Source organism: Moschus berezovskii, chromosome 15 (assembly GCF_049115385.1).
Source record: "Moschus berezovskii isolate FMDL1 chromosome 15, NW_MosBer_1.0, whole genome shotgun sequence".
NCBI lineage: Eukaryota > Metazoa > Chordata > Mammalia > Artiodactyla > Moschidae > Moschus > Moschus berezovskii.
Window position 1 is genome coordinate 32232941 of NC_142474.1, and position 24475 is coordinate 32257415.

Here is a 24475-nt window from a genome sequence, read left to right on the forward strand (position 1 = left end):
GTCAGGAGCTACAGGTGCATTGCTCTCTTCAGTAACCCTGGCCTTTTCCCCAAACTTTCACTCTACAGGAACAGTATGAGTTCTGCTACAAGGTGGTGCAGGAATATATTGACGCGTTCTCAGATTATGCCAACTTCAAGTGAGAGGCGATGAGGCCCCGTGGACAGGAGAATTGCCTTTAATATTTTGTAATATTCTGTTTTGTTAATATACTCCAAATTGTGTATATATCTTACAACTGTTTTAGAAATTGGTACATAGGCTTCTATTACCTATTAGGTGGAGATTTTATATGTAAATGTGTTAGCACTGATAGTCCTTTTTCCAATGTTTTATTGGGGAATTAAATAGTGTGATGTTTGAATTGATATCATGAAATCCTCTGCCTGGAAATTGGGCTTGATTGTTCTTTGGTTTATATCGCTACATCTTTTCCTAAAGAAGAAACACAAAACTCATTCCGGGTAGCTAGGCATTAACTAAGAAAAAAAAGCACAAAGTCATTAGAGCTCTTGAGGAAATTGGTTGTCCCAGTGCCCCCAGTCAGACCACTGTCCCCTCCTGCTCTGTAAATAATCTCTCCCCTCTCTACCCTTGCCCCTTTCTCGTACGCCCACATCCCACCATGGGGAGTAAAGGGACCAGAGTGGTATCTCTGGCACCACACTAGGGATTATCAGGTAATAAAAGCTTTGACTCCCTGAGGAATGTCTCTCCCTTTGTGTGGGCTGGGGCAGTCATACCAGGGCTGGGTTCTCCTGCGCCACTCCTAGCCCACTGTTACCCATCTGTCTTAGCTGGCTGCAGAGAGAGCACAGTCTGCCTGTCTTTTTTCCAACATACACAGCCCCTCTACGTCTTAGGTAGCTGCCAGCACCCTTCTTTCACTCCCAGCATATCTTTGGTACAGTTGTCCTAGCCAGCCTCACTCCCTAGGGAAGATGGCCTGAGTCCTCACTCTTTCCCTAAGTGTAGGGGCATGGAGGAGAGGGGTGGCTTGGCTTTTGGCTTTGGGTCAGTTTGACCTCTCTAGTCCTTGGTGCTCTGCTGCAGAACTATCTGGATCATGTCACTTTGTCCAGAGTAGGTGTTTATATCCTCATTTATTGTGTTAAACAACTTCCATTTCCTTTCATATCTGTCCTCATTTCCAGAACTCTTAGGTGGAAGTGTCTCAGATCCAGAGGTCACGTTGGTGGAAGTCTTAGATCCCAGTTTGAGTTTGAGCATAACTGTCAGACAGAGTGTGTTAAATAAAATGGATGCATAAAAAGGAGGAAAGATCAGCAGAGCAGCTGATCAGAGGGCCTCGGATTCCAGGCAGACATTGAACATCCATTTCATTTATTTCTCATGTAACAGTCTGCCCAATCTAGAGACCCAGTATCCTCCATCTCATGGTCCCAGTGACCCTTAGGCTGTTGTTCTCATCCTCATAGTTGAGGTCACTGTCTTTTCCCATGGAGAAGCAAAAAGAACATGGGTAAGCAATTTAATTTTTAAGGACATGAAATAAAAATTGCACTTTTCACTTCCACTCATACCCTATTGGCTAAACCCTAGTCATAAGCCCACACTGAGCTACAAAGGGCGATGGGAAATGTGGTCTTTAGTTGAGGGCAGAGCTGGGAGGGCGTGTCTTTTTGTGGTCTCTTCTCCTTATGATCAGCCCCTCACAGGAACAGGAGAAGAAACCAGTTGCCATGACTGTAAGTACAGAGCTGATAAAGCCGTGCAGCCCTCAGGGCATTTCTTGAGGAGCCAGGGGCACCTTGGGGGCTGTCAGAAGTGAAAGGTAGCACTCCAGCCTGGCCCATGAAGGCATGCTCAGAGATCAGTGGTGCCATGCTTCCCGGAGTAGGTAGGACTTAAACTGGACCTGAGAGATACTGGAAGCTCAGATCAGTGAAAAGGAAAGGTCAGTGGAGCAGCCGATCAGAGGGCCTCGGATTCCAGGCAAACAAAGACACACTAAAGATGGGACCCGAGTTCTGCCCCACATATTCAGGATGTCTGCAGGGAACAGGGGCGCCGTAACAGATCACCTTCTGAAAGCTTGCATGAGGTAAGTAGTATAAGTCGGTACACGTACTCTGGGCCTCCTATAGGAAGCAAGGAACCGCAAGGGACAATAAACTCAAAAGTCAATAGGTTTATAAGAAGTGAGGATAAATTAAGCAAAGACAAAATCTCAAGAATTTCTGTTGCGGGGTGCTATGCTTGGGAAGGAAACCCTGTCTCTTTGCATACTACCTGTTGGTGCCTCTGTGTGACCATGTCCAAGCCCATGGAAGAGGGCAAGCCTTGGGGTCAGCAAGGCATGCAGCGAACATATCCCCAGGTTGCTAAACAGACATCTTCAAGCGGGAGTGATCCAAGCCCTTTGTTCCCCTTCTCTCCCTCATCGCTCCTTATCCACCTCTCTCTTCCTGTTATTCAGGGCTCATCTGGCATCAAGAGACATAAACCCGACAGGCTCAAAGGGAAGTGTATTGAGGCTCACGTGGCACAATTATGTGGGAGGGGAAGGGGAACCCACTTCACCCAGTGCCTACCCCTCAGCCTGTCACCTGTGACCATGCGCAGCGCACTCCCCAAGCCTCTGGGACCTGCCACACTCACAGAGACATCACTGCATCAGATAGTCTCTGTGTTGGGTTTTCCTTCATCTACCCCCACCTCAGTTCACTCCCACACATTCTTTTTTATCCCTTCATCCCCAGTGCTGAGCCCCAAGGATCCAGTCTTCCTGTGCACTAGCTCCCCCCTTGATGTAGCGACTGCCTTCCTCCACAGCCCCTTCCTCAGAGGTCAGGCATTCCTGCAGTCTGTATTGTGGACCCTGAGCCTTTCTCCAGTCCTGAGCTTCCAGTCCACACACCCTGCTTCCTGCTGTGACTCCACAGGGTAGCCCAGAGGCAGCAGACTCAGGCTTCCCACACTCAGGGGTTTGCCCAGTCACCATAGCCCACCGCCCTTTGTGCAGCCTCCAGCATCCTCTGCCCCGACCCCCGACCCCAGCTCTACTCCTACTGGGCACCAAACCCACAGACCTCCCCCCTGCGCACGCACACTCTCCCCCAGTAGTTCACACACACATAGATACACACGGCACCAAACCCACTACACACACACACACACACACACAGACAGGCCACCTGCTGAAGGGGAGGGGAGAAGGTGCCTCAGGGAAGGTGCTGCTCTGCTCCTGCAGCACCTGAGCATTCTACAGCAGCCCCCAGACTGGAATGATGTGGCCTCAGGGCTGAGTATGAGTTAAGAGTTCAGTGGTGAACAAATGACTTTCTGTGTCCTGTTGAGAGGGATACAAGGATGAATTCCATTCCAGAGTTTATAATCTGGAAGCGGACAGCAAATATTCCTAAAAGGCTGAGTATGTGGCCAGAGAGAAAGGGACCAGAGCGTGCCCTGGGAAACTTACTTCGTGTTTGGATTTTTCAGGCAAGATAACACTCAAATTACAGAAAAAATAAAGGCACTCCATTCCTCTTTTAAAATAAACACCAGGGCCTTTAAATAAAACATTTTGTAAACCCATACCAGAATTAAGCTAGTTTACTGAACTTAGTCATTTTCACTAAACCCACAAAGTAAATGTTTCCAATCCCGAAGAAAGGCAATGCCAAAGATGGTTCTAACTACCATACAATTGCACTCATCTCACACTCTAGCAAAGTGATGCTCAAAATTCTTCAAGCTAGGCCTCAACAGTACATGAACCTAGAACTTCCATATGTTCAAGCTGGATTTAGAAAAGGCAGAGGAACTAGAGAGCCAATTGCCAACATCCATTGGATCATAGAAAAAGCAAGAGTTCCAGAAAAACATGTTTTATTGACTATGCCAAAGCCTTTGACTGTGTGGATCCCAACAAACTGGAAAATTCTTCAAGAGATGGGAATACCAGACCACCTTACCTGCCTCCTGAGAAATCTGTATGCAGGTCAAGAAGCAACAGTTAGAACTGGACATGGAACAACGGACTGGTTCCAAATTGGAAAGGAGTATGTCAAGGCTGTATATTGTCAAACCCTGCTTATTTAACTTACATGCAGAGTACATCGTGGGAAATGCGAGGCTGGAAGAAGCACAAGCTGGAATCAAGATTGCCAGGAGAAATATCAATAACCTCAGATATGCAGATGACACCACCCTTATGGCAGAAAGCAAAAAGGAACTGAAGAGCCTCTTGATGAAAGTGAAAGAGAAGAGTGAAAAAGCACTCAACATTCAAAAAACTTAAGATCATGGCATCTGGTTACTTCATGGCAAACAGATGGGGAAATAATGGACAGTGACAGTCTGCAGTGACAGACTTCATTTTCTTGGACTCCAGAATCACTGCAGATGGTGACTGAAGCCATGAAGTTAAAAGACGCTTGCTCCTTGGAAGAAAAGCTATGACAAACCTAAACAGCATATTAAAAAGTAGAGACATTACTTTGCCGACAAAGGTCCGTGTAGTCAAAGGTATGGTTTTTCCAGTAGTCACGTATGGATATGAGAGTTGGACCATAAAGAAAGCTGAGCACCAAAGAAGTGATGTTTTTGAACTGTGGTGCTGGAGAAAAGACTTGAGAGTCCTTGGACTGCAAGGAGATCAAACCAGTCAATCCTAAAGGAAATCAGTCCTGAATAATCATTGGAAGGAGTAATGCTGAAGCTCCAATACTTTGGCCACCTGATGTGAAGAGCTGATTCACTGTAAAAGACCCTGATGCTGGGAAAGATTGAAGGCGGGAGGAGAAGGGGACAACAGAGAATGAGATGGTTGGATGGCATCACCGACTCAACAGACATGAGTTTGAGCAGGCTCTGGGAGTTGGTGACGGACAGGGAAGCCTCATGGGGTCACAAAGAATCAGACAGGACTGAGCGACTTAACTGAACAAAGCAAATGTTATCCTAAAAGTTTCTTGGTTAACCAATACATAAAGGAAAAAATCTGTTTCCCAAACAGTTTAACTTATTATACAGTCCAAATGCTCATTTCCAGTAAATCAGTTCGGAAATTCACCCGTGCCCTCCTGCCTGGGCGGCAGAAGTCTAGGTATTCATGATGGCATGTCCCCCATCTTTGCCACAGGATTTGATGCACCTGCTCTCCTGATGACTGGCCACTGTGAATGCCCAGCCTGACCCTACCCTTGCACTTGCTTTTCAAACTGCTGTCCAAAGAGAGATAGGCTATTAACCCCATAAACTGGCCTCTGCCCCTCAGAGACTGGTGACTGGCGGCAGAAAGCTGAGCTGACGCAGACTAAGGCGGAAGCCTGTTTCTAGCATTCCAGAGCAGCTGTGCCCAATTCCATGAAATGGTCCTGGGTTGAGCACAGGATGAGGAGTGGTTGGAACCTTGAGAGGCAGAATTATTCCTACCACCTGCAGATAGACCCACAAAGGCCACGTTGCCCCTTTAACTGGGCCCCCTGTTGGGGGCCTGCTTGGAGGAGAGGCCATCTGTGGGATAGCTATGCCCCACCCAAAGCTCCTTTCACTGGAGAGACCCAGCCCTGGTGTCCAGGTGTGAGGAGGACTATCCCACCCAACCCATTTTACAGGTGGGCAAACAAGCCCTCAGGAAGGGTGGTCATAGATCTCCCCAGACTTATTAACAAGCTGCTGGGCCCCTCCCTCTTCGGCCCCCAACCTTTCTACCAGGGAAAGCCCTGAGCTAGGTGGGACTCAGGGAGACCCTAGGAGTTGCCTCTCTTAGGGCCACCATTTGGTGGGGCTGTGAAAGGTCTAGATCTAAGGGCAGGAGCTTGAGAAAGCAGCCAGGGAAGTGGATAAGACCTTCTGGGCACAGGCCAGGCTGAAGAAGGAGTCCAATGATTTCAGGTCCCTGGGAAATGGGAGGAGGAGGCATCTGATGACCCCAGGGCTAGCAGCTGAACATACACTAGGAAGGGAAGAGGATTGGTGCAAGCTGTCCCCCACCAAGACGTCATTGGAGCCTGTGGGTTCAGAGCAGGGGGTGGAACCACCTGCTCAATAAATCTCGGGGCTGCCTGGCTGGGTTCCGCTGCTGCCTGGAAGAGCCACCTGCAAGGAGCCATTTGGCCCACAGTCCTCCCCCGGTGAGTGAAGAGCCACCCTCCCCCAGGCTGAGGCTTGTCCAGATGCAGCTCTCTTCTAGGTGCATGGCACACTGCTCCTCTTCCCCTTCCTAAACCCATCTACCCCGGTCCATGCCCAGAAAAGCCCTCTTTCCTTCATCTCTTGCCAGCAACACTATGCCTGTGCCCACTGCCCCTGGTGTGGTGGGACAAAGGATAGAAGCCCTTGGCCCTGTATCCACACACCCATTTCCCATCCCCAATTGACATGGAAGGAAGAGAGAGCAACTCACAAGGAAAAGGGTCTCCCAGCACAGGGGGGCAGGGGGCCCAAGTGCCTCCACACTGCTGCCTGTCTCTTGGACATCTCCCCTATACCCTCTCTAACCTCACTTCTAGGATCCCTGAGGAAAGAAAGGGTAGGCCTGCCGTACTGGGGCGAGGGTTGGGGGGGGGGGGCGGTCCTCAGCTGGCAAAGTTGGGAGCCTCTGTGCCCCAGGGGCTCTAGGAGGTGGCTCGTTGCCAGGAGCCCTCAGAGTCCAGACCCCTGTAGTTCTGGGATAAGAAGCAATAGCAGGATGAGAGAAGAACATTAGGAGACACTAAATCTGCCCTAGAAGTGCCAGTTGTCCAAGGGGACCCTGGAGGAAGAGGTCTGGGAATGTCAGACTCAAACGCTGTCCACTGTCTATGGGAGCAGCCCTGCTATGGCCAGCTTTGGGCTAGGCCTCCTGCTTCTACAGCTGCTGCTGCTGACCACCCACCCTGGACCCTCAAAAGCTCAGCACTGGTCCCACGGCTGGTACCCTGGAGGAAAACGAGGCTCCAGCTTACCCTGGGACCCTCAGCATCCTCCTAGGCCCCCAGGTAGGTGAAGAATCTCCCCAGTCTAAGTGGAAAGAAGGTGCTGGTTGGGGTTCTTTCGCCTACCTCAAGGTTTGGGTGGGGGTGGGGGAAGGCAGGCCACAGCCTCAATTCCCTTCTAAGAAAAGGTTTTGGGAACTGCAGCTCAAAGCCCAAGCCAAATTGCCCATACCTTCCCAACTGATGCTCTGGTTTGGCCTGAGGACAGTGTGCCCTGGAAGAGCAGGACCATGACCCGGTGGCTCCTCCGTGGGAAAGCAGCACCTGGTGCAGACACTGCCGGTAAGTAAAGTGGAAGGCCGCCACCCTTGGCCACTACAGGGCCAGCTAAGAACTGCGGGGGTCAGGGGATGATACTCTACTGAGATGCCTCCTGGTACAGCTAGCTGTGGACGCCGGTATCTGATACTCCAGAATTCTCGACAATTTATGATATACTAACAATTTATGGTGATATGACAGCAACAATTTATGACAATTTATGATGAGATGCCCCCTGTGTCCCTGCTGTTGGGCTTCCCTGATAGCTCAGTTGGTAAAGAATCCGTACGCCCAATGAGCTAGAAAACCCGCACGTTGAATCCTCTAAGAGGCAAGGGGCAACGACAGGACGTGGGAGTCGCAAAACTAGCGGTTGGCCGATCCTGCGCAGAGAAGCCAAGCCGGGAGGGGAGAGAGAAAGAGGGAATAGAAACAAGAGGGGCGGAGAAGAGGGAGCGGGTAAAGCCACAGTTCGGCGGTCAGATGACCAGAACGTCCACTGGAATGACCGCCCCCTTCTTCTGCAGACTGGACCCAGAGCGCCCCGCCCCGCCGCCCTCCAATAAAGGTGTGAGACCCCTAAAGTTCTTGCATCGAGTTCTCTTTTTCCTCCTCTCTCTCACCCCTGCTGACACTTCTCTCTCTTTGTCTCCTCTCTCTCTCATCCCTACTCCTTGCATGGGAGCTGCATGGGAGCTGGAGGGATGCGGGTGGCGGGCACGCAAGGCGGGAGCCGACCCCGCGGAGGGAAATACCCTGGTTCCGGGCCGGGGGCGGAAGAAAAACTGCGGGCTCCACAGGGTCGGGGGGAGGAGCCCGCGGACTACATGTCCCGTGGTGCCCAGCGCCCACTTCCGGGCCCCCATGATGCCCTGCGGAGTGCCAGAGACTGGGCCGTCTCGCCATGCTGCGCGCGCTGAGCACCCTGGGCGCGCGGCCCTTGGGCCGCCCTCCTGCTCAGTTTCTGCTTCTCGCGCGCGGCCGAAAAACCCGCCACGATCCGCCGGCCAAGTCCAAGATCGGGCGCGTGGCGACCCCGCCCGCCGTGGATCCTGCGGAATTCTTCGTGCTGACGGAGCGTTACCGGCAGTACCGCCAGACGGTGCGCGCCCTCAGGTATGTGTGATGGATGGGGAGGCGGCGCCCTCTGGCGTGTGTGTTAGGGCAGGCAGTTGACGGTGCCGACCCTGGCGCGTTTCCGTCCAGGCAGGAGTTCGTGACCGAGGTACGCAGGAAGGTGCACGAGGCCCGGGCCGGTGTCCTGGCAGAGCGCAAGGCGCTGCAGGATGCTGCTGAGCACCGCGAGCTGATGGCCTGGAACCAGGCGGAGAACCAGCGGCTGCACGAGCTGCGGTGAGTGGGGCAGGAGGCGGGGCGGGGCCGCCTGACCGGCCCCGAGACACCCAGCCGCGCTCAGTCTGGGCCTCTCGCCCCTCCCAGGATGGCCAGGCTGCGGCAGGAGGCACGGGAGCAGGAGCGGCGGCTAGCGGAGGCGGCGGCCCGGGAAGCCCAAGAGGCGGAGGCCTGGGCCCAGCTCAAGGAGCGGGAAGTGCTGCAGCTGCAGGTGGGCCGCGTCTCCAGAGGGTTGGGCTGCTAGACCAGCGCGCGGTGAGCGGGGGCGGGAGGTGCAACTACGTGCAGAGGGAAGAGAGTAAGTAGCCTTGAGTCTTGAGAGGGGGCTCGCAGGTGAGGGTTTGGGCGAGGAGGCGTGCAGCGAGAGCGCCTGTCAAGTTGCCACTGCAGTGTTCACGTGGCTAGACGGTGTCTGTGAGACGGGCCTCCGCGTTTCCCTAAGAGTTTATACTTTGTCCTGAAGGTGAGAAAGTCACCGAAGCTTAAATGTTTTGGCATGAGATGGCAGGTGTGAGACTTAAAAGCAGCGAGGCCAGTTAGCAGTGATCCAGAGAGAATGGATGAGGCTTGATAGAGGGAGAAGGACGATTTGAGAGACCTAGACAACTCTGACTGATTCCGCCCAGTGAAGTGTCACAGCTGGTGTGCCTGGGTTTTGGCCTAAGTGTTCAGGGAATGATTGTCTTAAAACAAGGTGACAAAGCTGCCTAAAGTCTTTCCACAGGAAGATCAACGGGGCTCTCAGAGAATACCTAGGCTCCAGACATCTTTCCCGCGGGAGAGCTGGAGCCCCTCCCTCAGTGGGCTAAAAGCCAGCAGGCTTGTTCTGGGGGCTCCCATTCAGCTGATTTTCTCTTTTCCAATTCAGTTCAGTCGCTCAATCGTGTCCAACTCTTTGCAACCCCATGGACTGCAGTACGCCAGGCTTCCCTATCCATCACTAACTCCTGGAGCTTACTCAAACTCATGTCCATAGAGTCAGTGATGCCATCCAACCTTCTCATCCTCTGTCATCCACCCGCCTTCAATCATTCCCAGCATCAGGGTCTTTTCATATAAGTCAGTTCTTCGCATTAAGTGGCCACGGTATTGGAGTTTCAGCATCACTCCTTCCAACCTTTAGGAAGGACTGGTTGGATCTCCTTGCTGTCCATGGGCCTCTCAAGAGTCTTCTCCAACACCACAGTTCAAAAGCATCAATTCTTTGGAGCTCAGCTTTCTTTATAGTCCAACTCTCACATCCATACATGACTATTGGAAAAACCATAGCTTTGACTAGACAGACCTTTGCTGGCAAAGTAATGTCTCTGCTTTTTAATATTCTGTTTAGGTTGGTCATAACTTTTCTTCCAAGGAGCAAGTGTCTTTTAATTTCATGGCTGCAGCCACCATCTGCAGTGATTTTGGAGCCCCCAAAAATAAAGGCTATCACTGTTTCCCCCGTCTGTTTGCCATGAAGTGATGGGACCAGATGCCATGATCTTAGTTTTCTGAATGTTGAGTTTTAAGCTAACTTTTTCACTCTCCTCTTTCACTTTCATCTTTTCCAAAAGGAGGACGCAAAAAACTTCATCACCCGAGAGAACCTGGAGGCACGAGTGGAAGAAGCTTTGGACTCCCCCAAGAGCTACAATTGGGCCATCACCAGAGAGGGGCTGGTGGTCAAGCCACAGCACAAGGGCTCCTGAGGTCCCAGTGAGGACAGTACCCACCCAGGGACCATGGAAGTAAAGGGGTTGGGCCTGATCTGAAATAAAACAGTTGGTGTTTCTGATGAAGGAAAAGGTTCTACCTATTCCAGTGCAGCCTTCACTTTGGGGCCTCAGCGCCTGCCGCTTGGTCAGAAACTCCACACACGCAGTACTGTATTCTGCACCCATGTGCAGCTCTCAGCAAAGCACCAGATCTGAGAAGTTTCTGTCTCACCGAGAAGCTTGGTCCCCTGAACAGCCAGGTTGCCTCCTGAGTATCCTCAAGATCAGTGGTTGGCATATTGCAGTCCTTGGACAAAATCTGGCCTATCACTTCTTTTGGTGAATAAAATATATTGAAACATAGAGACTTCCCTGGTGGTCCAGTGGTTAAGAATCTGCCTTCCAATGCAGGGGATGCAGGTTCAATCCCTGGTTGAGGAACTAAGATCCCGCATGCTCAGGGCAACTGAGCCCCCACGCTGGGACTACTTAAGCCCCTGCATTCTAGAGGTCACATGCTGCAACTGGAGAGTGCACTCCACAACCGAAGATCCCGCCTGCTGTAATGAAGAGAGTATATTGGAACACAGCCACGCCCATTCATTGACTGCTTTCATACTACAATGGCAGAGATGAATAGATGCAACAGAGACCTTATGACTTGCAAAGTCTAAAATGTTGTTACGATTTTTTAATTCAAATATAGTTGATTTATGTGTTTCAGGTGTACAGCAAAGTGATACAGTTTTATATACACACACACACCTTTTAGGTTCCTTTCCATCATAGGTTATTACAACATAATGAATATAGTTTCTTGTATTATACAGTGGGTCCTTGTTACCTATTTTATATATAGTAGTGTATATATATTTTAATCCCAAGCTCCTAATTTATCTCCCACCCCGCCATTATATGATTTTTTTTTTTTTCTATCCTGTATGTCGAACTTCCCCTCCCAGGGACTGAACCCATGCTACCTGCAGTGGAACCATGGAGTCTTAACCACTGGACACCTGGGGAAGTCTTATATGACTACAGAAGTTTTGCTGACCCCTGATACGGGGCTTTGAGGCTCCAGTCAGATATCACCCAGTAACTGAAACATAAAGCAACCACTGACCAAAGACCTGCTCCTGCTTGACACTGAATTTTGCTGGCCAGGGAGTGGTGTGCCCAAGACAGAAGACAAGAAGACCCCATTTGTCAAATACTTGGAGCAAACGAATACTTGTGATTCAAGTTCACAAGGTTGAATAAGTGGGCATATAGGTCCACGCCCCTTACTCAGATGCAGGCCCTCAAAGAACATCCAGGATGAGGAAGAGAAATATTTCTCTGAACCAGAGCTTCTGTCCCTTTGCCACCATTCACTGAATACCACCAGAGGGAAAAAATCTTTCCCTAACTGCCACGTTGTAAATAGGGCCTGAGAACCTCACAACACAAAAACCTTTGCGGGAATGTGGGTAATTGCTCACATTCAGGTAGGAAGCAGCTAATGAGGAATAAGCTGAGGACCTAGGACTCCGTCCCCGTCAGGGCGCTGCACCGTTGAGGGCAGTGGCCTCCCTCAGGCTGATCAACTCTTCTCTTCCCTGGCACTGAGCCCAGGCACAGCATAGTGGGGCCCTGGATTTCAGGTGCTCAGTGCAGTTTCTAGGGTGAGGGCTGATGGGCACACGTTGTGGACCAAGATTGTGCCCACAGCCTTGACCTTTGAGGAAACCTTTGGTAAACTTTGACATGGGACATTGAGCCTGTTGGGGGAAGTTCAGTTCCATTTTGGGCAAGTCCCTGGTCCTCTAACAGGATCCAGACAAGCCATCTGTCTTCAGGTACAGGAGAGTGTCATAGCTTCTTGAATCTGACTTTGGGCCATTTTTCCTTTACTAGTGTCCTGCATATAGGGCTGTCATTCCTTATTATTCACTGCTGATGTCAGCATGTCATGCAGAGCTACCTGTAAAGCAACCTTGAACATTTTCTCCACCCACAGCCATCTCATTGGTTTAGGTACAAATAGGCAGTTTAGTAACTTGAGGGTTAACTCAGGCCCAATCTCAACTGTACCCACATCTAATGGATTGTAGAATGCTGCTAGGTGCACAGGTAAGCTGTCACATCATTCCCAGTCCACGTTGCAGATATATGTGTCCCAGGAAAATGCCTCATCTCCAGTAGAATCCGGATAGGTAACCACGGTCTCCGATTGTTGACTTCAAGTTGCAGATTCAGTTTGTATGTGCTGCAGTGTGAACTTGTATCACGTAGAGAACCTCTTGTTTGAGGCCCCACTTGTGAGTAGTAGATTTGAGGGCTACCCAATAAATGCATTTGAAGCACAATACCCAAATGTAAATGCTTTCACCAAGATTTGAAGAGGTCTACAATGCAGTGCAGAGAGGGTAGGGAACAAGCAGAACCTGTGTTTGACTGGGGAGAGGTATGCTGACCCCCAGAGTTTTGCTGAGTGAGCAGTTTTTTCCCAGGCGGTCTAGTGGTTAGGACTTTGCTGTGGCCTGGGTTCAATCCTGGTTGAGGTGATACACTGCTGCCAGGGTGGTATACTGCTACTATATTGCTGGTAGTAGTCCAAGTAGACAGAAAAAGAATGAACTTGCCACATGAGTGGGTGCCAGATGCCTCCTTATACTGTTCCATCAAGGAGACCATCTAGGCCTGAGTAAGCCTAACATCATTCCCCCATATTTTTCCAGAATACACAAGATTTTATGTATGTATCCACTATCAATATTCCCAGAAATCTTTGGGAAAGTTCCCCCTGAACTTAACCCTGTGATTATTTCCCCAACAAATACTGAAGTGAAATGGATACCTAGGATCCAAGCCTAGCTGACTGCTGAAATCCAAATAGGAAATTAAAAGTGATATTTGCAATCCCAAATCTTGAGACAAGCAGGCACTTCTCTTGAGGGGTGCTTTGATGACTTTCCTCAGTGCAGGTAAATGCATATAAGCTATAAATGTGAACATCCATATCAAAAAACAGCATTGTCTGGATAAGTTTGAAGTGCAGTTTACAAGGCCTTGAGATCAAGAACCTGTAAGGAGGAACACCATCCTGCCACAGGGCCCAGCTAAGTGACACGAAGGGCAGAGCTGCATAACCTCCACCCTCACCAGTACTCCACGGTGACTGATCACTGATACTCAGTAATCCTCCACCATTCTTTGGCATTTTCCCCTCACTGAGGGAAATGTTATATTCATGCTCTTCTTTGCTTTTTTTAAATTCTGGCTACTGGAGGAGGTGGTCTGAGTGGGGCCTTGTGTCTGAGGTATAAACGTCAACCTTGGCTACTGCACCTTTGCCTGTCAGTGCCAGAGCCGAGCCTGCAAGTGCTGGCGCTGCTGCTGGAACTGCAGTGCCTGTGCAGGAAGGAATGCAGGAGCCACACTTAGCCACCTTCACTGCTGCTGCAGCTGCCAAAAGTGCCAGAGCTGAGGAGAAATGTGCATTTGCCCTTTCTCTGTCCTTAGATCTTGTCAGTGACTCCCATGTTACTGTCATAATGGAAGCCAGCTGTCAAGGAAAGCTGGGAAACATTTGCAGGCCTCCAGCCTCCTGTGGAACTGAAAGCTATGGATGAGTAACTGGTGTGTTATGTGCTCTGTCGCTAAGTAATGTCTGATTCTTCGTGATCCCATTAAGTGTAGCCCATCAGGCTCCTCTGGCCATGGGATTTCTCAGGCAAGAATACTGGCGAGAGTTGCCATTTCCTTCTCCAGGGGATCTTCCCAACCCAGGGATCGAATCCAAGTCTCCTGCATCAGCAGGTGGATTCTTTAGCACTTGTCACTAATTACTAGAGAAATGCAATCAAAATTACGATGAGAGATCACCTCATACTGATCAGAATAGCCATCATCAAAAGGTCTACAAATAAGTCCCTTGGCTCAGAGTAGGCCTTCAATAAATCATTATTCCCTCACATTTAAAAAATCTACAAATAATAAGTGCTGGAGAGAGTGTGGAGAAAAGGAAACTCCCCCTCCACCCCTACACTGTTGGTGGGAATGTAAGTTAGTGCAGCCACTATGGAGAACAGTATGGAGTTTCTTTAAAAACAAAACTGAAAACAGAGTTGCCGTATGATCCCACTCCTGGGCATATATCCAGAAAAGAGGAAAACTCTAATTAGAAAAGATACACGCACCCCAATGTTCATAGCACTATTTACAATCACCAAGACATGAGCAACCTAAGTGTCCATCGACAGATGAATGGATAAAGAAGATGTATATATATATATGTGTGTGTATATATATATATATATAGTGTCTGTGTGTGTGAGTCGCTCAGTTGTGTCCCATTCTTTGTGACCCCATGGACTGTGGCCTGCCAGGCTCCTCCATCCATGGAGTTTTCCAGGCAAGAATACTGGAGTGGGTTGCCATTTCCTTCTCCAGGGGATCTTCCCAACCCAGGGATCGAACCTGGGTCTCTCACATTGTGAGCAGGCTCTTTATAGACTGACCCAGGGATGTCATTTTATATATATATATGGCTTCCATTATATATATAATAATATATATATGGCTTCCAATATAGATATTGCATCTTATATAATGGAATATTACTCAGCCACAAAAAAGAATGAAATAATGCCATTTGCAGAAATATGGATGGACCTAGATATTATCATCCTAAGTGAAGTAAGTCAGACAAGACAAATATGATATTAATTATGTATGGAATCCAAAGAAAAAAGATATAAATGAACTTATTTACAAAACAGACCCAGACATAGAAAGCAATCTTATGATTACCAACGGAGAAAGATCAGGGGAAGGAATAAATTGGGAGTTTGGGATAAGCAAATACACACACTGCTGCTGCCGCTGCTGCCAAGTCCCTTCAGCCGTGTCCTACTCTGTGCGACCCCATAGACGGCAGCCCACCAGGCTCCTCTGTCCCTGGGATTCTCCAGGCAAGAACATTGGAGTGGGTGGCCATTTCCTTCTCCAATGCATAAAAATGAAAGTGAAGTCGCTCAATTGTGTCTGACTCTTCGAGACCCCATGGGCTGCAGCCCACCAGGCTCCTCTGTCCATGGGATTTTCCAGGCAAGAGTACTTGAGTGGGTTACCATTGCCTTCTCCGAAATACGCACTACTATATGTATAAAATAGATAACCGACAAAGATCCATATAGCACAGGGAACTATATTCAGTATCTTGTAAAAACCTATAATGAAAAAGAATACAGGATTTCCCTGGTGGTTCAGTGGTTAAGAATCCACCTACCAATGCAAGGGACAAGGGTTTGACCCTGGTCCAAGAAGACTTCACATGCCTCGGGGCAACTAAGCCTGTGTGCCACAAAAGCCCACATGCTGTAACTACTGAAGCCCACGTGTCTAGACCCCACGTTCTGCAACAAGAGAAGCCACCACAATAAGAAATCCACATAGTCTGCAACTAGAGAGTAGCACCCACTCGCTGTAACTACAGAAAGCCCACATGCAGCAACAAAGACCCAGCACAGCCAAAAATATGAATAATGTTATACATATATATTTATTTATAGTTGGCCTTCCCTGGTGGCTCAGTTGATAAAGAATCCGCCTGCAATGCAGGAGACCCAGGTTGATCCCTGGGTTGGGAAGATCCCCTCGAGAAGGAAATGGCAACTCACTCCAGTATTCTTGCCTGGAAAATCCCATGGAGAGAGGAGCCTGGCAGGCCACAGTCCATGGGGTCGCAGAGAGTTGCACACGACTGAGTGTCTGAGCATGTTATACATATGCAAAGAACAAAGGTTTGATCCCTGGTGAAGGAAGATTCCACATACCACAGGACAACTAAGCCTATGTGCTGCAGCTGCTGAGCCCACATGCTGATTTGGATGTATGTGTCTGAATCACTTTGCTGTATACCTGAAACTAACATAACATTGTAAATTAATTATATACCTTAATAAAAACAAATAAAAATCATATAGCCAATAATAGTAAATTGCTAGTATTTCAGTTACTTCCTGACCTGGCAAAATTTAAGTTTTTACTTTTGGATGATTTTTTCAAGTAGATGGCTCCAGAAGACTAATTTGGGGATGACTTGAGCTAATTGGGTCACACCTTGTGACTTTCTGGACACTTTTGTGAATTTGTTGGAGAAATAAAAAATCTCCAAGAGATATGAGAGCGTTTGCATGATTGCCTCACTCACTGCTTCAATCCAGAAATCAATATGAATAAATTAAAAATGGAGAAACACCGTGAGAGGCTACATTGCCTAGTGGTAACAAACCTGGTGCAGTCTGCCTGGATTTGAATCCCAGCTCCCCTTCTTACTACTTTGAGTGTTTTGAGGAACATTTCTTAGTCTCTCTATTCCTCAGTTTCCTAAAGTAAAGTAGAAATAATACTGAAGCCTGTAAGATTGTTGTGAATAAATCAGACATTCATGTAAAGCTAAGTTCAGTGCTTGGGGCTTGGTGCTCAATACATGTTAAATACTACTTTTAGTAAAACTAGAGAATGACCTCCGGAAAAGGCAATGGCAAGCCACTCCAGTACTCTTGCCTAGAAAATCCCATGGATGGAGGAGCCTGGTAGGCTGCAGTCCGTGGGGTCGCTAAGGGTCAGACACGACTGAGCGAGTTCACTTCCACTTTTCACTTTCACAGATTGGAGAAGGAAATGGCAACCCACTCCAGTGTTCTTGCCTGGAGAATCCCAGGGACGGGGGAGCCTGGTGGGCTTCTGTCTATGGGGTCACACAGAGTAGGACACGACTGAAGTGACTTAGCAGCAGCAGAGAATGACCTCAAACTCATACCATGAAGTGAGATAGTATGCTGCTGCTGCTAAGTCACTTCAGTCGTGTCCTACTCTGTGCGACCCCATAGACGGAAGCCCACCAGGCTCCCCCGTCCCTGGGATTCTCCAGGCAAGAACACTGGAGTGGGTTGCCATTTCCTTCTCCAATGTGTGAAAGTGAAAAGTGGAAGTGAACTCGCTCAGTCGTGTCCGACCCTTAGCGACCCCACGGACTGCAGCCTACCAGGCTCCTCCATCCATGGGATTTTCTAGGCAAGAGTACTGGAGTGATTCCTCAAAAGAATTATATGCCAAAACAGTCAAATTGAGAATCAATTGCTGGAGGAAACTCAGATCCACTCTGCAGCTGCCCATGTGGCCAGCAGAGGGCAGCCTCACCAAGACAGTGACAGAGCCTTCAAAAGTTGGTACATTTGACTACATATTTTACAAAGAAATGACAGAAGGAAGGGTATCAGAAACCTAGGTAGTTGTTCTCTCAGTTTGTTTCCTCTAATACCACTCTGTTGCTTAAATCAGTTGCTTTCTGTGCATTTGCATTCTGCCTCTATCTCTCATTTGAAAGTAAGTTGCAGCCATCATAACTCTTCATCTCTAAACACTATATGGTTTCGGAATAAGGTCATTTTCCAAAATAACTATGACATTATCTACCCAAGAAGTCAACTCTCCATTTCTCCCTCTTTCCAGCCTCTGGCAACTACCATTCTATCTGATGTCTCTAAATTTGACTTCTCTATATAGCTCATATAAGTGAATTCATACAAACTCATACAGTATTTGTCTTTTTGTGACTAAGGCTTATTCACTTAGCATGGTGTCTTCAAGGTTTATCCATTTACATCATGTGTCATAATTTCCTTCCTTTTCTCTTTTTCGGCCACGCCGTGGCGTGGGGTCTTAGTTCCCTGACCAGGGATCAAACCTGGACCCTGGCAGTCACAGTGCTGAGTTCTAACCATTGGACCACCAGGGAATTCCCTCCTACCTTTTAAGCAAAAGTTGCACTAATGATTGAAATACAGTGGTATTCCTTTGCATATATATACCACATTTTGTTTACCCATTCATCTATCGGTTGCTTCCAATTTTTTGGCTATTGTGAATAAAACGTTGGTATGGACATGGGTATGCCAATATCTCTTCAACACCAAGCTTTCAATTGTTTGGGATATATACCCCACAGTAGAATTGCTGCATTATATGGGAATTTTATTTTTCAGTTTATTGAGGACTCAACATACTGTTTTCCATGGCAGCTGTACCATTGTACAGACCCACCAGCAGTGCACAAAGTTTCGTTTATCTGCATCTTTGCCAACACTTGTCATTTCCTGCTTTTGTTTTTGCTTGTTTGGTTGGTTTTGATAACCATCTTGAGGTAGGAGATAGATGGGCTCCAGGTTGGAAATTTACTGTCAGTCAGCCTCCTTTTTATACAATGGATTACATCTTCCTTTGCCCTCCTTCATTTTGGACTCCAAACTTGCCTGTTACTCTTCCCCCAGGTCAGATAAGGAAGGCTCTGATAAAGTAGTCTCCCTTGAGGGCAGGCTTTTGTTACAGACAGTGCTCTGAGTGTATTTCAAAATGGTTACCCAATTTTTCTCCAATCTTCACTGTGATAATGGATGGAAAAACTCACAAAATGCTAAGGGCCTTCGCTAAATCTTATCCTGAGGCAGGAGGTAGACTGCACCCCGCCCCCTCCACCGCTGCCACAGGCAAAGTGATTGGAGAGTCATTCCCTGTGGACCAGAATTCAAAGAGGAGAATCAGTTCAGTTCAGTTCAGTTGCTCAGTCCTGTCTGACTCTTTGCAACCCCATGGACTGCAGCACGCCAGGCCTCCCTGTCCATCACCAACTCCCGGAGTTTACTCAAACTCATGTCCATTGAGTTGGTGATGCCATACAACCATCTCATCCTCTGTCATCCCCCTCTCCTCTTGCCTTCAATCTTTCCCAGCATCAGGGTCTTTTCCAATGAGTCAGTTCTTCTCATCAGGTGGCCAAAGTATTGGAATTCCAGCTTCAGCATCATCACTCCTTCCAATGAATACTCAGGACTGATTTCCTTCAGGATGGACTAGATTGATCTCCTTGCAGTGTGTGGGCTTCTCATTGCCACAGCTTCTCTTGTTGTGGAGCACAGGCTCTAGGGCTTCAGTAGTTATGATGCACGGGCTTACTTGCTCCAAGGGAAGTGGAATCTTCCTGGACCAGGGATTGAAACGTTGTCCCTTGCATTGGCAGATGGATTCTTTATCACTTGCTGTCAAGCGAGTGTATGCTCCTCGGTTCTGTCTCATCACAACAAAGATTTGGAGTGACGGACATTAAAGCCCTCAGCGCGTCACAGCTCTTGGGTCTTGGACAGCCCGTGTCATAGCTCTTAGACAAATCAGTGTTACAGCTCTATTTTATTTAGAAAATAGCAAGAGAATCCATTCTCAAGGCGTGAGGGTATGCCAACCCAAAGATGGGAAGAGAAGAGAGTGGGGGAGCACGCCAACGCGCGGGAGAGAGTGCGCATTGGTTCCTTTTTTTATGTCTTTTTTTCCTCCCCCTTGGCCTGCCCTGTGTAAATTGGGCTAGCCAGGAGTGCTGTTTGTTCTACCTGAGGTCCTCACTCAGGTCCTCAGACCTTCCTTTGACCTTCCTTTGTGCTATTTTTGCAGGCTTTTCCCCTCCGTGTCTTTTAGCCACCGCCATTCTGGACTCCTGTTTCCTATTCTAACTAAGGCAAGTGGAATCTTCCTGGACCAGAGAGTGAAACTTTGTCCCTTGCATTGGCAGATGGGTTCTTTATCCACTGTGCCACCAGGGAAGTCTGATTTTAGTTTTTTTAATGTTGAGTTTCAAGCCAGCTTTTTCACTCTCCTCTTTCACCCTCAAGAGTCTCTTTAGTTCCTCTTCACTTTCTGCCATTCAAGTGGTATCATCTGCATATCTGAGGTTGTTGATATTTCTCCTGGCATTCTTGATTTCAGCTGTGATTCATCAGTCTGGCATTTTGCATAATGTACTCTGCAAAAAAGTTAAATAAGCTCGGTGACAGTACACAACCTTATCATACTCCTTTTCCAATTTTGAACCAGTCTTTTGTTCCATGTCGGGTTCAAACTGTTGCTTCTTGTCCATCAACTGATGAATGGATAAACAAAATGTGGTCCATCTATGGACTACTTCTCAGTAATACAGAGGAACAAACTACTGACACACACAGTCACTTGGATGAGCCTCAACAGCGCAATGGCAAGTTAAAGAAGCCAGACACAAAAGATTACATACTGTGTATGGTTAAGTTTATAGGAACTTTCTAGAAAATTTGAATCTATGTCAGTGGTTTCCTGGGGCTGAGGGTAGGAACAGGGAGTAATGGCAAACAGGTACGAAGGACTTCTTCCTAGAATGGAAGCGTTCTAAAATTGGATTGAGGCGATGGTTGCGTAACTGTTTACTGTAATAAAAATCATCAAATGCTGCTGTTACAATAGGTGAATTTTATGTTGTATAAATTATGTTGTTGTTTTTGTTTAGTCGCTAAGTCATGTCTGACTCTTTTGTGACCCCATGGACTGTAACCAGCCAGGTTCCTCTGTCCATGACATTTTCCAGGCAAGAATACTGAGTGGGTTGTCGTTTCCTTCTCCAGGGGATCTTCCCGACCCAGGGATTGAACCCACATCTCCTACGTTGAGGATTCTTTACTACTGAGCCATCAGGAAAGCCCTGTATAAATTATACTTTATTGATGCTGTTTAAATAAGGAAGTTCAACTTTCATGTCAAGCAACATTTGCACAGCTTATCAATTCCTCCTCCTTGTGATTCTGTCTTCATACTCTTGTTTTCTCCTACCTTACTTGGGGTTCAAATCACTCCCCCTAAGCCATCTCACTCAGGTCTGTGCCTTTAAATATTGGTACTGATGATTTCCAAATTTACATATCTGCAGCCCAGTCCTCTCTTCTAAACTCCAGATTCTAAAACCCAGATGCCTGCTCAGTCTCCTTGGGTGTGTGATGAGCATCTGTTAGTCCACACTAAGCTTCATTCTTCCCACTGTTTGACTCTTTTTCTATCCCACCCATATCCAACCCATCAGCAAACCTCAGTTGGTATTTTCTCCTAAATACATCCAGAACTGGGTCACTTCTACCCCCATGCACCCTACCACCTTGGGCCAGCCCACCATCATCCCTTGCAAGCATTGCTGCAGTAGCTGTCTCTTTCCTGCTTCCACCTTTTCCCCACAGCCTTTCTGCAACATGACATCCAAATTTGTGCTAATAACATGTAAGCCCAATCACACAACACCTCTTCACGTCTCTCCTCTTCTCAGAACCCTCTCTGGTTTCCCATTTCATTTGGTCCTATGTGACCCAGTCCCATGTGGCCATTCTGACCTCGGGACACAGTCACTCCACTCCAGTCCCAGGGGCCTTCTTGCTGTTCCTTGAACATGTCAGACATTCCACCTCAGTTCTTTTGCACTTGTTCTTTTCCCTCCCTAGATAAGTCTCCCTCCAAAAGAAAGTTACAGGTCTGGCATAAGAATTCTAAAATGGCCCTGGGATTCCCATCCCTGGTACCCCTATGTGTGTGTGTGTGCACACGCTGAGTCACTTCAGTCCTGTCCGACTCTTTCTGCCCCATGGACTGTAACCCACCAGGCTCCTCTGTCCTTGGGATTCTCCAGGCAAGAATACTGGAATGGGTTGCCATGCCCTCCTCCAGGGGATCTTCCCAACCCAGGGATGGAACCCTAGTCTCTTATGTCTCCTGCAATGACAGATGGGTTCTTTACCACTAGCACCACCTGGGAAGCCCCATGTATCCACACCTTTGCGTAATCCCCTCCTGTTGCATGCAGGTATGACCTGTAACTTTCTTCTAACCCATAGAAGAATACAGTAAAAGTATTGGGAAGTCACTCTGATGATTACATTATATGCTAAATATGAAAGGATTTTGCAGATGTAATTATGGGCCCAATTATCCAAATTAATCACTTTAATTTTGAGTTCAAAGGTGATCCTGTGCCTGGCTTAATCAGGTGAGACCTTTTAAAAGAAGGTTGCTTGCACTTAGAGACTTGAAGCACCAAAGACTCTTTCTTTCTATTGCTGGCCTTGAAGATACAAATCACATGAGTTCTACAGCTGTAAGCGATGCATTATGTCAACAATATCCCAGACTCCAGAAGGGAATGCAGCCTGGCTGACACCTTGACAATAGCCCTGTGACCCAGAGGACCCAGCTGAGCAGTGCCCAAACCCACAGAAACTGTGGGATAATAAGTGGATACTGTTTTAAGCTACTAAATTTGTGGTCATTTGGGACTTAGCGATAGAAAAGCAGGCCACCCTCAGATATCCACGTGGCTTCTTTTTCAACTCCTTCAAGTGTCAAGATGTCACCTTCACAAACAGGCCTAGACTGAAGACTTCAGGAAAACTGTGATGTGTCCCCCGCTTTCCTCCACAGCACTTACCGCCCCGAACCTACTGAAATATGCTTACTGCCTCTCCTCTTCCACTAGGATATAAGCCCCTGAGGGCTGGGATTTTTGTCTGCTTGGTTCACTGGTATTTCCAAGCATCTGTCCTGGGACCTGCTGCGTCTTCAGATGACAGCTGCTGAACAGATGAAGGAGCATCAGCCCTGTGAGGGCCATGAGGCCAAAGCAATCTCTGTGCATTTGTTAACTTGGGTGAGGTCAACATCCCCATGGGGCAGGCGGGACTTTCTGGGGCTGCCTCCAGGGTCAAGCCCTTGGCCATCTAAACCAGCCATGCCAATGAACTGATTTGGGTGAGAAACAAGACCAGCTGCTGACTGATAGTCCAGGTCAGCTTGACCTGCTCAGCTTGGCACCCTAGCACCCCCCTCTAAGAGGGTCAGCAAGAGTGCAGAGGAGACTGCTTCTCTTCCACGAGTGACAATGATCTCATCTTTTCCTCTTGCACGTTGAAGTCCCCAGAGAGCAGAGTGAAATGAAGTCTAACATGCAAGATGCTGATTACCCCTGGAGAAGGAAGTGGCAACCTGCTACAGTATTTTTGCCTGGAAAATTCCATAGACAGAGAAGCCTGGTGGGCTACAGTCCATGGGGTCTCAAAAAGTCAGACATGACTGAGCAACTAACACATACATGCTTATTACCAAGGACCCTTGGGACCCACACCTGTGAAAGGGATGGGCTGGAAACAGAGCTAGACAGAGAGAACTTTCATGCAGGCCTCAGTTGACCCCACAGGGATGTCCTAAGCTGAAACAGTCCTTCAGAGTTGTCCAGCATTGGGCCAAAATGGACCAGTCATTGAATATGGGTCACCGGAGACTGGTGTGACCATGACCTTGGATGAGGCAGCTCTCTGTAGCTGAGGCAGGCCTTGGATGGGCTGTCAGCCAAAGGCTATCTGCTGACCACTCTGCCAGAAGCTGGGTGGCAAGTCCCTTCTTGAAGGAGGATCATGCTGAGCACCTCCCTGTTCATGGCAACACTGACCAACACTCCACTGAGGTAGTCTCTCTTTCAATTATTTTCATTTTAAGATACTGTACATTAAAAATGCAGAACAATCAAACAAAAGGCATGAAATTACAAAAGAAACCAGCTATATTTATGATCAAGTATCAAAATATTAAAACATTTGAGATACAGTCACAAATGTGCTGCTTTATTTAGATAACAAGATCTAGAGGCAGGTCAGTCCAATAACCCATAATTTCACAGTGATAATGAGCCTGATGTTTAGAGACATTTGCAATAGCTGTTGTAATGGGATGGGAGGATATCAGCCATTTCAATCTGTGACAAAGTCACAGGTATTGCAAATTCCACGGTGGTTTGTTGACTACCTCATAGTTGAAGGAAAGGCTGAATTTCAGTTAGAAAAGAGAGAAAATAAAATCTTTTCATATCCAAGTGCCTGTTGCAGGTTAATGAATGTTGGTGTGGGGAGCCGGGCTGAGGTTCCAGGAAATCAGAGTTCAGGAAGAGAACTTGCTTGCAGAGGGGAGCTAGGGGGTGTGTGTGGTTGGCCAAGAGGGCAGATGGGGGAGTCCTGCCCGAGTCTCTTCTGGCCTGGAGGGCCCGAGTGTTCATCCTGACCCCTCACCCCAAGGGATTGAGAGTGGGGTCCATAGTCCTCGGTTGGGCCGCAGCCCCCATACTCCCTGTCCCACCCTAGGACCCAGGCCACCGCACAGGCTCCCTGCCCAGAGCTGCTTGCTTCCCCTAGCGGCACTCGCTATCATCTCCTGGTCCATTAGCCATTAGCCGACATAACCTTGACCCGGCCCAGCCCCTGCAAATGAAGGGGCGCGCCGGGGGCGCAGGGCCTGACCCGCAGCGGCGCGCTGTGACCAGTCATGCGGCTGCCCTCTTAGACGCCGTTCCGCCCA

At 48.2% G+C, this 24475-nt stretch overlaps 3 protein-coding genes across 6 annotated transcripts in view; all 3 read left to right on the top strand.

Annotated features, from left to right (window-relative positions):
- Positions 1–368, top strand: part of PTPRA (protein tyrosine phosphatase receptor type A) — a 169524-nt gene extending 169156 nt beyond the window's left edge. For all 4 annotated transcript variants that reach the window (XM_055432645.2, XM_055432660.2, XM_055432669.2 and 1 more), the window contains one exon: positions 69–368. In XM_055432645.2, the coding sequence (XP_055288620.1) occupies positions 69–143 (75 nt within the window). In that variant the 3' untranslated portion in view covers positions 144–368. The remainder of the gene's footprint in view (positions 1–68) is intronic.
- Positions 369–6687: 6319 nt separating this feature from the next.
- On the top strand, positions 6688–7938 carry LOC129560479 (progonadoliberin-2). Its single transcript, XM_088843952.1, is given in 4 exon segments — positions 6688–6947; positions 7089–7195; positions 7197–7226; positions 7733–7938. Coding segments are annotated over 4 exon segments (336 nt in total). The 5' UTR covers positions 6688–6787; the 3' UTR covers positions 7772–7938.
- A 128-nt stretch (positions 7939–8066) lies between these two features.
- MRPS26 (mitochondrial ribosomal protein S26) lies at positions 8067–10615 on the top strand. The gene is made up of 4 exons (XM_055432621.2): positions 8067–8321; positions 8412–8558; positions 8646–8769; positions 10112–10615. The coding sequence occupies exons 1-4, from the start codon at positions 8110–8112 to the stop codon at positions 10244–10246; spliced, it is 618 nt and encodes a 205-aa protein (XP_055288596.2). The 5' UTR covers positions 8067–8109; the 3' UTR covers positions 10247–10615.
- The last annotated feature ends 13860 nt before the right edge of the window (positions 10616–24475 follow it).

Coding starts and splice junctions, on each gene's coding strand:
- MRPS26 (XM_055432621.2), top strand. CDS start 8,110: ATGCTGCGCGCGCTGAGCACCCTGGGCGCGCGGCCCTTGGGCCGCCCT. Junction 8,322..8,411: donor CAGACGGTGCGCGCCCTCAG/GTATGTGTGATG, acceptor GTTTCCGTCCAG/GCAGGAGTTCGTGACCGAGG. Junction 8,559..8,645: donor CAGCGGCTGCACGAGCTGCG/GTGAGTGGGGCA, acceptor CGCCCCTCCCAG/GATGGCCAGGCTGCGGCAGG.